The 14,969-nt window shown below is 42.9% G+C and overlaps 1 protein-coding gene across 1 annotated transcript; it reads right to left on the reverse strand.

Annotated features, from left to right (window-relative positions):
• Window positions 1–13,011: 13,011 nt before the first annotated feature.
• On the reverse strand, window positions 13,012–13,887 carry LOC145962424 (uncharacterized). Its single transcript, XM_083083482.1, has one exon. It carries the CDS (start codon window positions 13,885–13,887, stop codon window positions 13,012–13,014), a length of 876 nt encoding a protein of 291 aa, XP_082939608.1.
• Window positions 13,888–14,969: the final 1,082 nt, after the last annotated feature.

Here is a 14,969-nt window from a genome sequence, read left to right on the forward strand (position 1 = left end):
TTGATAAAATGGGCGTAAAGACACGTCCGACCTCCTCCCACATACATCCCTATCTTTCTCTTCGAGACCTCGTTTGCCGCGCATGCGCGGAAAACCTGACCCGCCTGCCAACACTGGTGCCAGTTCCGGCCGCGGTGTTTCTCGATAGACCAGGTGTCTCCCGTTACCGCTACCAGTCCGAGACGAGGTCTCTCTCGACTCAACGGAGTGTCTCCAGCTTCCGAGCTGACCCGACAGCCCCGTCGACTGCACGGTACCATAGAGACAAGTTACGTGTTCTTGTGATCGTTACCAGTACCTACGCGATACCACTTGTACGTGCAAGTAACTTCCGTTGTCGTAGGAATAAGCTCCGTATTCTCGTGTACTTGCAAGATACCGCTTGCACGCATCTGCGCTGTCCGGCTTCATAGTCATAACCGTTAATCATAGGAACTGCTTGTATTTATCACCACGCATAGAAATAAATCAAACGCATACCGCACGATATCCTCTCGCGATTATATTATACGACATTCACTCATACTTGCTAGCATACTTTCACCTTTGTATATAGTTACTAAAATAAAGATTTATTTTTTCATACACCCGCATTGTTCGCACAAGCTTGATTCTCCCCTTCTCTCAAATCCTGACAGTCCGATGAGCCGATCCGGAGCGTTGAGAAAGGCGACCGCGTTGCAAAAGGAAAAAAATTTACTTTAAATCTTATTTGTTAATTACTAGTTCTTTTTATATACATTTCATGATGAATATTAAATACGAGTTAAGTTAAGAATGGCTCGCCGCGTAGCAGCAAGCGAAGAAACATGTGCCACATTTCTGATATCAAAATGATATTTTTCTGACCACTGTATAAATGTTACACAGGTTTATATATGGAAACTCATAATGAGCTGCTTATGATTTAGTATTCAAGAGCTTAAAAGAGTAACATTTTTAGATCACATTTTGAATTTATTTAATGCAAATCACAAAGAGGTCAAAAATATGAGCTCTTTATGAACATATTATGAAAAGTCTGCTGTCTGGAGCATGTATGTTGACTACGAGCGATATTTTACGTGCATATTTATTGTCGTACGGATATTATATTTCCTAGGTAGAAATAGATACAAATCTATGATCTATGATTGTGTATTTAATAGTATAATGGATGTTTCTTAGTCATGCAATGCAACGCATAGATTTTTGACGTGAGCTCGCGTGATCGTTCGTGGTCACATATTTAGAGTGATATTGAAAGGTTTATACGTATTGACTATAATAAAAATTATAACTATACGAAAGGAAGTCTTTAATTCACGGTTGTAAGAACTTCTCAGGGTAGTGACTGTTAATAATGGGCGTTTTCCAGCTAGCGACACAGCTAGTGTAACACTGTGTACCACTGCGGGACGGATCGAGACACGGCGCAGCACACTTTAGCCGATTGCCCGGCTTGGGCAGTGCAGCGCCGTGAGCTCGTGATCGTCGTGAGCGCAGACCTCTCGCTGCCGGTACTCGTGACTCGTATGACCGGCAGCGAAGAGGCATGGAAGGCTGCCGTCTCCTTCTGCGATGCAGTCATGCTTCGGAAGGAGGCGGCAGAAAGGATCCGCCGTCAGGAGGCGGCGGCCGAAGAGGTGGCGGCTGCGGCTAGAGCTGCAGCAGCGGGCGACAGAGACAGCGACAGTGAGGAGAGTCAGGGAGAGGAAGAGGAAGGGAAGGAGGAAACGGGAGAGAGTTCAACTCCCACACCCCCGCCCTCCCCTCCTCAAATAAGGAGGAGAAGTAGGCGCCTGAGAGGGGTCTCGCCTCCCCAGCTGGGGAGGTGAGAATAAGGGGGAGATGCAGTAAAGGAAGGGGCTGATCCCCAACCAGCATATCCCCCCCTCATAACCCTATATAGACGCAGGCGAACAATCGGGATGACGAGGAGGCGAAGGGACTTTCACATCCCCTCCCTCCTCACGGCTACAGTTCGTAGCTAGAAGATGAGAGGGAGCGAAAGCTCCCTCTAGCAAAAGCAGAGAGAAAAAGGTACGAGAGGGAGGAGATACCGAGACACATCTCCTCCCCCCACGAGGAAACCGCGGAGTCACCGACAAAGGTGGCTTACCGCGGAGGTGGATACCCTCAGGACCTGACTATCGCGGGCGGGGGCCCACGGTGGTCTGTGAAAGATCCTCGAGGAAGATGGGCGGGCGGCGTGGCCCCGTCTGCCCACAGATAGGTAGGAATGGGGGGAGGTCCAGGAATCCTCCCCGCGGGATGGAGACTCGGTGGTAAGCCCAAGACCATCGGGTCGTAAGCGCGGAGGGGAGCAACAGCCTGAGATGCTGAAGTATTACATCAGTCAGTCCCGGGTCCCCGCCTGCCCCTCCAACGCGCGGAAGACCACCTCGGGGGTTTTAGTGGGTATACCGACCGACACTTATGTCAGGTCGGGAGCCCCACATAACCCTCGCCTCTCCCCCGAGAGCGAGGGTATCTATAAAGGATTTCCCCTGAGTTACCAAAAAAAAAAGTGTAACACTGTGTCCACCACGAAGCGTTCTAACTACGACACAGTGTTACACTGCCTGACACAGAGAAATGTTAAGTACAAGCGTCCAATGTTACCAACATTGTAAAAAATTCTATAGATACTATTTAAATTGTGGTAATAATGTCTTTGAACATAATCTTTAAATAATACATAATACATATGTTACAACAAGTTATACGTATAATTATATACGTTACAATAACTTTTAGAGAGTAAACTTAGAGAGTAGATCGATCGATTTTATTTTAGAAAAAAATGGATTTAAGATATAAAAAGTAAATACAATAAAAATTTTATTATTTTCACAAACATTTATTATATGTATATTATATAGGTTCTTATTATATTTTTCAGAATTGTACCCACATTGTAATAACAATTTTTTCTTTAGACCCTATAATACAGGGTGTCCTAGACCACCCGTACACCCCTTTTCTTTCAAAAATTAAGCATTTTAGAGAAAAATGTTTCAGACAAAAGTTGTTTGGTTTCGAGGGGGCCATAAGATGGTACCATTGGTTTGACCTTGAAGAGTCATTTGAAGGTCACGTGAAGGTCACTTCAATTTTTTTAAACGGAATACCCTATATATTTTTGCACATTCTTGTAGCTCATCTCGAGAGCTTTCCAAAACACTATAATTAAGTTAGTTTTCATTAAGTACTTTCCGAGTTATGAGGCTTGAAATAATTTCTTAATTTTACGTAAATCATAAAATATCTTGTAAAATATTCATTTTTCGATTATCTTACCTTAATACTTTTATGTACAAAATAATAAGAGGAATCAATTGGTGTAAAAGAAACACAGTTATTTTTAAGAAAAAATATGTAATTGTTAATTACAAATTACATATTTTTTCTTCGAAACAACTATGTGTTTTTTTTACACCAATTGATTCCTCTCATTATTTTGTACATAAAAGTATTAAGGTAAGATAATTGAAAAATGAATATTTTACAAGATATTTTATGATTTACGTAAAATTATGAAATTATTTCAAGCCTCATAACTCGGAAAGTACTTAATGAAAACTAACTTTATTATAGTGTTTTGGAAAGCTCTCGAGATGAGCTACAAAAATGTGCAAAAATATATAGGGTATTCCATTTAAAGAAATTGAAGTGACCTTCAAATGACTCTTCAAACCAATGGTACCATCTTATGGCCCCCTCGAAACCAAACAACTTTCGTCTGAAACATTTTTCTCTAAAATGCTTAGTTTTTGAAAGAAAAGGGGTGTACGGGTGATCTAGGACACCCTGTATATTGTTGCGTCCGCGGAACGATATCTATCGATCGCGCGCGACACAAAGATCGACACCCACGTACTCGCTCGCGCACACGCTCACGCACTCGTAAATAAGAACTCGTATTTAAACGAGAACACAGGAACTTTAATAACACCAGAAAATGCAACGGAATAAACAATAATATTAGCTTGGGAAATCAAGACGCGTCCGCGCAGCTTGACAGCTGGCTCCAGACTCAGCTGACTCTCGTTGTTTATAAACAATCTTCTTGTCAACGGGATCCGGACAACGGCAGGGCCGTAACGACTCGGGCGCGCGCGTAACACTGCCCCTCCTCTTCAATATTGTCGTCCCGACAATCAGCAAGGGGCTCGATGACCAATCTTCGTGGACTTCCAGGGACCCCGAACGATATCCTGCTCTCCCTGAGCTGTTGCTCCAGGTTACCGAGCATCGCTCCGACCAGGCCCCAATCCACTGGGCAGACTCCCAATCGATTCCTTCCAGAGAGTTGGCCAGACCCTCAAGAATCGACTCCAGGGCAGCCTCCCATTCCAGTCATCTTCCTCGTGCCCGGCGCAAGTCTTTTTTCCTGTCCTTATCTTCCCGTGCCTTTCTTCGGATAAGAGGGGGGTATCCACCGTGGACCCATCGTCCTAAAAGGACTCCCCAAGTCCCTGCCTCGGCATTCGCCCTCCGGCCCACGGGAAAACCACGGCTCAAAAACCGTGGGCGAGGCAGTCTTCTATTAAGATCTCCTCTTCAAATGTTTGTCCAAGTAGACCACTCCGACGCGTCTCCAAAATTTCTTTCCTTTACAACAAAAACAATAAAACGAGTAACAAGCACTAAACTTTTCTATCCATAACTCTCTCCCCTCGGGCCTCGGATGTAGAGCCATTCCCTAATCAAAATAACTTGGGAGTCCCTCCCACAATACTTCGAGGATTATTCTACCGATTACAATTCGCTCAAAGAAATAATTGGAACCAATACAACCATTATTAAAACAAACACCGGAAGTCACGAATATTGCCATCCAGGCATTCTAATGAAAGAATTATCCTCTATTCAAAATACATCCGAGCCCGCCTTAATTTTACACACACCAGTACATTCTTTTTAAAAGAATTTTTTTTAAAGGAAACATTTTTCAACATAACTTTTTTTAAAAAACAAATTACGCGTGCGATTTAGCCGCATTTTTAAATATTGGAGCGACTTAGCTGTTGTGAAGGCTGAGATCGGCTCCCCCGCAAAAGCTGCAGCTCATCATGCCGGCGAAGCATTGCGGCGATTTCCTCTTCTCGTCGTGAATGCTCCTTGCGCATTCGCCGTATCTCGAACAACACGGTCTGTAAAGCCGTCGGCTGCGTCGCTGCCGATTCTGACGCCGCCGATTCCGTCGCTCTCGATTTCGGCGGCTCGGATTGCTCGCGCCTCCTCCTCTTCGCAGCTATCGTTGCCATCGCACAAAATCACTGCGTGTCCGTTGATCCCGGACGAGCCCCCAAAATGTTGCGTCCGCGGAACGATATCTATCGATCGCGCGCGACACAAAGATCGACACCCGCGTACTCGCTCGCGCACACGCTCACGCACTCGTAAATAAGAACTCGTATTTAAAAGAGAACACAGGAACTTTAATAACACCAGAATGCAACGGGATAAACAATAATATTAGCTCGGGAAATCAAGACGCGTCCGCGCAACTTGACAGCTGGCTCCAGACTCAGCTGACTCTCGTTGTTTATAAACAATCTTCTTGTCAACGAGATCCGGACAACGGCAGGGCCATAACGACTCGGGCGCGGGCGTAACAATATTATAAGATCAAAACCGCCTTCTACTGAGATTTTCGGAAATGAAACCTATACTGATCGTTCCAACAAGAATTTTCCAGTGTTACACAATATAATTTAGTCCTAGCTAGAAAACGCCTAATGTAAGTTTCCAATTTAGGAAGTTGCACTGGCGATTGTATATTTTATTTTATTCCCAGACAGCACACGGACGTCTCTTGGATCTCCTAAGGACATTCTGCATGGATATAGGATTTTGAGGATATTTGTTTGTAATCCTCGTATTCTGAAGATGTCCTGAGGAATAGTAAATGAGCGCCTTACATAAGGCCTACATATATCCTAAGGAGATTCTATTTCAAAGTCCTAAAGATATTTGCAGGATGTCCACAGGAAATTTTATAACTCTTGAAACGTCTACAATGCATCCTAAATTGATCCAGAATATATCGTTGAGGTGCTTTATATGCTATTTGCAGGATTTTAATTTAGGTTATATCCAGCATATTTTTTTCCATATTTTATATCGCATTGCTTGATTTGGCAGTTTATATGTCGAATATATGTTTGTATCCAAACAGCACCAAGTCGACTGTTAGTTGATTGTCAGTCGGCAGAAAAAATCTAAAGTCGACTTCAAAGTCAGGTTGAATGTCAACTTAAAGTCTAACTAACAGCCGACAAATGACTCGACTATAGTCGATTGTCAGTCAGCTAATAAGTCGACTTAGAAGTCAACTTTATGGCGATTATAAGTCAATTCTCAATCAATTTTTAGTCAATTTTCAGAATTTAATATGTCCATTAACTACTAAATTTTTAATGTCATTTTTCAAAAATTTGATCAATTTAATGTTCTGTATATAGATACATATATGATGGAATTAAAAATAAATTAACTGTCTGCAGTTAATTACATGGAGCTCTGAAGCTCCTTGCAAAAGCTAAAGGAGATGCGACTATAATAGCGCTCTTTGACCGATAAGCTGTACCACTGTGACCACATCTGCATGACTCGGCGCAGCACACGCTGGAGGCTTGTCCGGCCGAGCGTGCGGAATTAGTGGTCACAGTGGGGGCGGACCTCTCGCTCCCGGCCGTCATAAGGGCGATAGTCGGGGGTCGGGGGGCGTGGAAGGCAGTGTCCTCCTTCTGCGACAGAGTTATGCTGCAGAAGGAGGACGCGGAGAGGGAGAGGCGCGGCGAAGGCCAACGCCGCGCGGCTCTCCGCCGAGAGATGGGAGTCGGATGCCTCCGTGGATCGGACTACCTCCGAGAAGGCGGAGGCGGAGGCACCGTAGCTCCCACCGTCCATCCCCCCGAACAAATGGGGGAGGATGACCTCGACAGGGGGCGGGGACCCGGTAAGCCGGCCTCCCCGCCCCCGGCCGAGAAGAGAAGGGGGGTGCTGCTTCGGGGAGCAACCGCTCCCCGCAGCAGCACCCCGTGATAGGAGACCGAGCCCTCCCGGGGCGTGGCCGAATCTCGATCCCAAGGGAGAGAGAGGGGGCCCGCCCCTGGAGGGACACTGAAGAACGAGCCCTGGGGTACTGCCCGGATCCCAACCCCTTTTGGGGAAGGGAGGGGGGCCCACCCCGGGGCTCGGGGGGCCGGGGCTCGAGCAGGAGACTCGCCCCCCGGAAACCCCGAGGAGGGCGTGGCGTGGAGGTGATGCCCCTCTGCGCCACAACTAGAGTAGAAGCCGCTGCGTAGCGGCGGCATGGGCGGACCCCAGTGTGTGATCACGCTGAACGGGGTCCGCCCAAGAGGTTAGGTCGGATGGGTGGGGGGAGGACGCCCGGAAGAATGCCACTGGCGATACCCGGTCCTCCCCCCAAACACCCGAGTAGGCATCCGGAGGAGTTTTAGTGGGTAAACCAGTCCTTCAGGCTGGGAGTCCCACATAACCCGCCCTCCCTCCCCGGGGTAGGGCGGGTATCCATAAAGGATTTCCCCTTCGATATAAAAAAAAACCGATAATCTGTGATTTGTGGGACTTGTGTTGCGGCCTTATATTACTGTCTTAGATGAATTCCACTTTCGGGTTAAGCGTTTTCCTTTTCGCCACCTAGCGGCGAGGCGTGAAACTCGTGGAAGTATATGAATATTTCTATTTATCCATTGGATATCTTTGGTAGCTACTTGGTGAATATATACTCACACACAAAAAACAGGCCACAATAATAAACGTCGACTTAAAAAGACGACTTCAAGGTGACTAAAAAATGTCGACTAATAGCCATTCGTACTGTGTGGATAATCTAAATTAATCCTTCAAATAACATATATATAGTATCAATCACATATTTTCTGAACTAATTTGGAATGCAATGAGGAACACAAAAGGATATCCTTAAAATATCCCTTACAGTTCCGCAGGACTCCCTTAAGAGATCCAAATAATATCCTGAGCTGTTGGCTTTATACCATATCCTGAATAAATCCCGCGTATATCCCGGGGATATTTAGGATATATTCAGGATCATCCTGAGGATATCTTGTGCTGTTTGGGTCATAACGCTATTATAGTGTAATATTAGTAACCAAATAATAATGTTCACTTTTTATGAGCGTGCAAAGCATTTTGTGGAACGTATTTTATACGCCTATAGATTGGAGGCGGAAAATTGTTAATACGAACTAATAGTGGTATGAGAGGTTATCTCTTAGTACATGTAGATAGTAACACATATACTGCAATACTTGATAGTATTGCTGTTGTTGATGCTATATAAATAATAGTATCTTTCCAGCATACAATGTGGATTGCAAACTGTGTTTCATACAGTTAACATATAAAGCAGGCTGTGCAGCTGTATTATAAGTGCGCATATTTAACGATGACAGTATTCGCATTTAATTATACCAGCGAAATATAATGGAGGATGAATAAGAGATCTTAGCTTGCTTGACTATGTGGAAATTGATAGGATGACAGCGACCAACAGAATCATGAGTATATAATTATTCTCGCATCAAGTTTGGTTGCGAACTCTATCTGGAAGTGTGTGTGTCATATTAACGAAGGATGTTATGAGATACTACATGTTTATTGGAGTGTTGTAGTTACATTATATAAAAATATATAAAAATATAAAAAGGCAGCGTTAAGGAAGACATATATTCAATGAGGAATGTGATAATCATAGCCATTGTTGTGAAACGTGAGATCTCTCTGACATTACCGATAGACGAGTATATGGTATGCTTAAATGACGTTTTTCAAGGATTTTTCAATTCAATCATGATTATATTATATTATGTCATTATTAATTGACTAAGACTTATATTTTCATGTAATTGTATTCTGAGTGAGTGGTATGGCGCATTGCAGAGGTTTAACCCTAGCAATTCCGATAATATGCATCTCCTGCATTTGATTTCAAATGTCATATGCGCTGTCATTTATTCTCGATGCCATTTATCAAGAACAACCGGATGATTTATTTAATTATCTGTTGTCAAGATTGTGTAGTTGTGAGATGTGATATGAGTCGTGTCAATGAATATGTATAGAGATTGTATATATGTTATGTTCTATTGTAAATACCGGCTCATTTAATCCCTTGCTATATGGTGTGCTAAAAGATTATTTATTTATTCTTAAGTTAATAGATTAATGCCTCTTAATACGTGACAGAGAGTTTGACAGATGAAATGAGGTTATCTCTCTTAGTTATCTAGAAGAATTAAGATAGGGAACTTAATATATAATAATTGAGTACTAATTACTATAAAGGAGCGGTTTTAATAATTGTTCACAATTATTTATTGTCAGTAACAAAGTTTGTGTAACAAGTTTGTTATTAGAATATAGGTTGGACTTGTGATAGGAGATATTAATAAATAAAGAATGAGTGTATTGATATCGTATGTGTATATTTAATCGTTTGTTAACTGCTAAATGATGACTGTACATACGGATAACTTATTGTGTTAAGGTAGTATGTCTATTTCATCGTTCATAACATAACAATAGCACTTGGGGAGTAGTTGCACAAATCAAAGCAGGGAATTACTTCCATGTTAAAGCACACTGTTATTGAGCACGTTTGTATATGCATGTACTATCTGCAACACGATATATTACTTGTGTTATTGTTAATTTGTTAACTTAAGGGTCTACTGGAGTCTGGAGTTACGGGCAAACTCTGAATTGATATTGGAGACCTCACGCGGTGACAATGCGAACTCCAGTTTCAGGGTTAACAACCTGAGAAATAAATTCTCGGTCTCTATATAGAGGTGTATGTCCGTATACGTACAAACACCATTGCATTGCTTGCGCGGACCATAGAGAAGAAAGAGAGGAAAGGATCCACAATCATGCTATCCTTGTTCCTTTAGCATATCGTTTTACGGCCGAAATATGGCCTGAAAATGCTTTCTAAGAAATTGTAATTGTAATTGTTAATTGCAAATTACATATTTTTTCTTCGAAACAACTATGTGTTTTCTTTACACCAATTGATTCCTCTCATTATTTTGTACATAAAAATATTAAGGTAAGATAATCGAAAAATGAATATTTTACAAGATATTTTATGGTTTATGTAAAATTAAGAAATGATTTCAAACCTCATAACTCGAAAAGTACTTAATGAAAACTAACTTAATTATAGTGTTTTGGAAAGCACTCGACCTTAGCTATCAGAATATGTAATAAAAAATAGGGGTTGCCATTTAAGATTTTTATGGGGACTTTGACCGCGCTTTTCAAGGTCATCCCAAGATCAAATAAATACCATCAGCTAATAGATTTTTTAAGCCATTTTTTTCTGTCTAAGTCATTTTTTCAAAAAATTAATATTTTCTGAGATATTTAGCCGTTCCGGAACTTTTGCCCTACCCTGTATATATGTTTAAATTATAGTTAAAATTATATATGCGATAGATATATATGCGATTAGATATTATATGTTGATGAATAATAACAGTAAAATTATAGATAATAGTAGGGATGGAAAAGTTACTTTTTAAAAGTAACTTGTTACCGTTACTCGTTACCGAGTAAAAAAAGTAACTCGTTACCATTATTAGTTACTTATTTTTCAAAGTAACTAATTACCGTTACCGTTACTTCAAAAGTAACGATTCGTTACTTTTCCCGTTACTTTCAATGTTAAAACAAGATAAAATTAAATAAAAAATTTACTTTGGTAATATTTTTTATTAAAATATTAATAAAAGCAACAAATTTTTTATTTTAAATTTACAAAACCGTAAAGAATTTAAAGAGATATAGATTTTAAAGCACTTAACATGTAACTTCACATGTAAATAAAAAAATTTTAATTTCCATTATATTTATAAATACAGCTAAATTTACATTCTTTTTGTGCTTTCGTCCGATATTACGTCAAATTTAAAAGCTGGCTAATCACATCCATTCCTCAGAAGAATGGAATAACTATGATTGATATCATTAATCACAGAGTTGTTTGTGAAGCTGGTACGACAATCTACGAATTTCAAAAAAAATACTAAGAGTTCTGATAGCACTTTTCATAATTCTGCAGTTCCTGATAAAAATTAAAAAGAGTTCCGCATTCCTTATATTAAAAAATTGAAATTGAAAAAATATGCTAACTTCGCGAATCTAGCACGACACTCTTCCCTCTAGAGTACCAAAACGCGTTGAATATTATTATTTTTAGCAAGAGTTCCCGATAGTTTTGCTATAGTTCAGCCTATACATGCAATTTCAGATCAATATTCCAAAAATTAATAATTTTTTATGAATTTTTGATGTTCTTGACCAGCATGATATTTAGTGAAAATGTGTCGTGCTAATGATTTTACGTAGTTTTAACGGAACTCTGCGTAAAAATGTTTCTAAAGAATAGAACTTTTATAGAACTATCCAGAACTGCCGTTAAAATTACGGAAAATCATCAGCACGACACATTTTTACTAAGTGTCGTGCTGGTCGAGGACATTGAAAATTCATCAAAAATTATTAATTATTGAAATATCGGTCTGAAATTGCATATATAAACTGAACTATAGCAGAACTATCGGGAACTCTTGCAAAAAATAATAATATTCAACGCGTTTTGATATTTTAGAGGGAAGTGTCATGCTAGATTCGCGAAGTTAGCACATTTTTTCGATTTCAATGTTTTAATATAAGGAATGCGGAACTCTTTTTAATTTTTATCAGGAACTTATGAAAAGTGCTATCAGAACTCTTAGTATTTTTTTTTTAAATTCATAGATTGTCGTGCCAGCTTCAAAGACACCTCTCAGAGCAATAAATTTCATCCGAAGTATTATCGAATTTTATATGAATGTCGGTCGATGACTAAAAATTGACAGAAATACGATGTCATAAATATTTTCAAAATATGAAAAGTAACGGTAAAAGTAACTGTTAAATTCGTTATTGTTCGCGAGGAAGTTTAAAATTTCGACGGTTGACTTTCAGGCTGCGGTGATGTATTTTAAGATTAAAAACTCACGTTTAATGTACTCAATGTAAATTCTTTAATATCGAATTAACAATCCAAACACACAAAAAAAACAATTTGACATTAACTTTAATTTACAATTATTTCAAGTCCAGTTCCGAGTCCTATACCGAATTCATTGCCGTGTCCGTGTACAAAAGAGACCGAGATAAATGTGCGTGTGTTGTTGTTAGTTTGCGAGTGACTGACCTCGAGGGTCGTTGATCGAGCGGTTTTATTATCTCTGGTTTCCAGAAGATTCTTTACTAGATCTGACGGTTGATAGCCGGAAGATGCGCGAATTAGAATCTTCTGGAAAACAGAGAGGATTTCCACAAATTAGCGTGTGACGCTTGTCCTAATCGTTCGTAAATGCGAGTACCATTGGGCGCCGCGATACCGCGTGCCTTGCTCATGTGCGCGTTCTTGCGCATCATTGAGCGCGTGCGTGAATAAGTGCGTCAGCTGACGCGTCAATTTTGAACGATATCTCGAATGGCAACGCGATCTCATACATGCCGCCTGCCTCGTCTGGTGCACCGGACGAAACTCTCGATAATGACAGCGCACAAGTCGCGCGTCGCTCTATTGTCACGCCGCGATACATGTTAGTGTGCACGTCTTTGGATACGTCGCGACGCACGATTCATGAATGAATAACCGCATAGTGGTACGCACGTGCTTTCATCGTAAAGTGATGTGTTTATAGTGAGATTGAAGTGACGAGATTAAAACCGAAACCATCACAGTCGTGCAGTTATCGCCGTGTCTACGCCGTGTCTACGACGCAGTAAGTGGTGATCAGGTGTCTATTGTCTTCTATAAATGTATTTGTTACTCAATTAATCCTCGCGTAAATATAAATTGCGAACAACAACAAAATTTTCTTTCTTTTAATCGCAGATACGTTACGCATCGCGAGTGACTTGCGCGTCCGTCGGAAGAAGCTTTGTAATCGAGCTTTGTAATCGGACGCTTTAGTTTTCGCGAAGTGGCCGTGCGAACCGTAACAATGGGCTCGTGCGAACGCGCACGAGCCCATCGTCGCCCGGATGGACTTCGATGATCCGTGCAAGCGGCCAGTTAGATGGAGGTGTGCTCTCGTTCAGCAGTAAGTACAACTGTCCAGGTGCGTAGTGCGAAGCGTCTCGCTTCCATTTGGTCCTTGCGACCAGGCCCTGCAAATATTCCTTCGTCCATCGATTCCAGAAGTGATCGCGCATTTGCTGCAGCAGCTCCCAACGCGACAGACGACTAACGGGCACATCAAGGAGAGAAGGCTCCGGCAGTGCGGTAGGTGGTGCACCGATGAGGAAGTGCCCTGGTGTGAGCGCAGACACATCCTCAGGATCGTCAGTCAGCGCACTTAAAGGCCTGGAATTGAGACAGGCCTCAATCTGCGACAGCAAGGTCGCCATTTCCTCAAAGGTGAGTTTTGTGTCTCCGACCACCCGTCTCAAATGGTGTTTCGTTGCCTTAACCGCTGCCTCCCACAGCCCACCGAAATGAGGAGCCGCTGGAGGATTGAAGCGCCACTCAACTCTAGTTCTTGCCATCTCCGCCGCGATGGACTGCCCCTCCTTGGTGCTCGCTGCGAAGAGTCTGCGGAGCTCCGCATCCGCACCTGTGAAATTTATGCCGCAATCACTCACCAGTTCTGAACACAGGCCCCGACGGGAAGTGAAACGTCGGAAGGCGGCTAAGAATGCCTCTGCGGTGTAATCGGATGCCACATCCAGATGTACTGCCTTCGTACTCAAGCACACGAAGATGACCAGGAAAGCTTTCGTGGCCCGGTGACCTCTTCCTGGTGATGACCTTAGGAAGACGGGCCCTGCGTAGTCAATGCCCATGACTTGAAAGGGTCGTGTCGGGATGACACGACCCTTGGGGAAGGTTGCCCATGAGCTGCTCTGCCGATGCCTCCCGCCATCACAGACAAGTGACGCAGCGTCGGATACACTGCTTCGTTACGCGTCTACCTTGTGGAATCCAGAACCGTTGACGCGCCATGGCCAGTGTCAGCTGTGTGCTCCCATACAGTGACCGTCGGTGGCACGACTCCACTATCAGCCTGGTAAAATCAGACAGTGGAGGGAGGATGACAGGATGCTTCTCGTCCATGGAGAGGTAGGAGTGTTTTAGCCTCCCCCCGACACGCAGGATCCGTCTGGGTCTACAAACGGATTGAGACAGGTTAGCGCGTTGTTTTTCGGTAGTGTTGTTCTGTCGGAAATTAATTTTAATTCTTTGCTAAAATGTGTAGTCTGGGTCTGCCGAATCCACAGTCTCTCTGCCTCGTTAATCTCCGATGCCGTGAGAGTCTGACGCTGCCCGTTCGCACCCCCCCTCGCGACTCCGAAGAAGGCATCGCCGGCACCACGCGGTCAGCCTATGCAGTTCTGAATAACGTTTCAGCATAGGGTGGTCCTCCGGTGACGCCGCTGTCGTTGGCCACGACCCTCTGCTCTGCTTGGCATTCCGATGGTGGCATCGAAGAAGAACCTTGCTCTAAATGGGTGGCCCCATGCAGAAACTGTGCCTCTCCACCACAGCTGATGCGCCACGAGATCTCTGGGTGGCACGCCTCTGGATGCGCAGTCAGCTGGATTGCACTGGCCAGGAAGGTGGTTCCAACGTGCCTCAGGGACCAGACGTTGGATTTCCGCAACTCTGTTGGCGACGTACGTCTTCCATCTAGATGGATGACCCTGTATCCACCCTAACGTCACCATTGAATCTGTCCACAGGTATGCAAGAAGATCTCGCAGTTCGAGTGTTTCCATCGTGTGATGGACTAACCGCGCCAGGAGTAGTGCTGCACACAATTCAAGACGAGGTAATGATACCTGTTTAATTGGAGCTACCTTGCTCTTGGCGGTGATCAATGTGACCGCTGGCTGACCGTCCTCGTCTTCTGGTCTCAGGTACACCA

This window comes from Camponotus vicinus, unplaced genomic scaffold (assembly GCF_025532165.1).
Source record: "Camponotus vicinus isolate PSW18456_S1 unplaced genomic scaffold, iyCamVici1.0 SCAF_12, whole genome shotgun sequence".
Classification (NCBI taxonomy): domain Eukaryota; kingdom Metazoa; phylum Arthropoda; class Insecta; order Hymenoptera; family Formicidae; genus Camponotus; species Camponotus vicinus.

What these genes read in the sequence shown, in the direction of transcription:
- LOC145962424 (XM_083083482.1), bottom strand. Translation starts at nt 13,887, where the DNA reads ATGGGCATTGACTACGCAGGGCCCGTCTTCCTAAGGTCATCACCAGGA.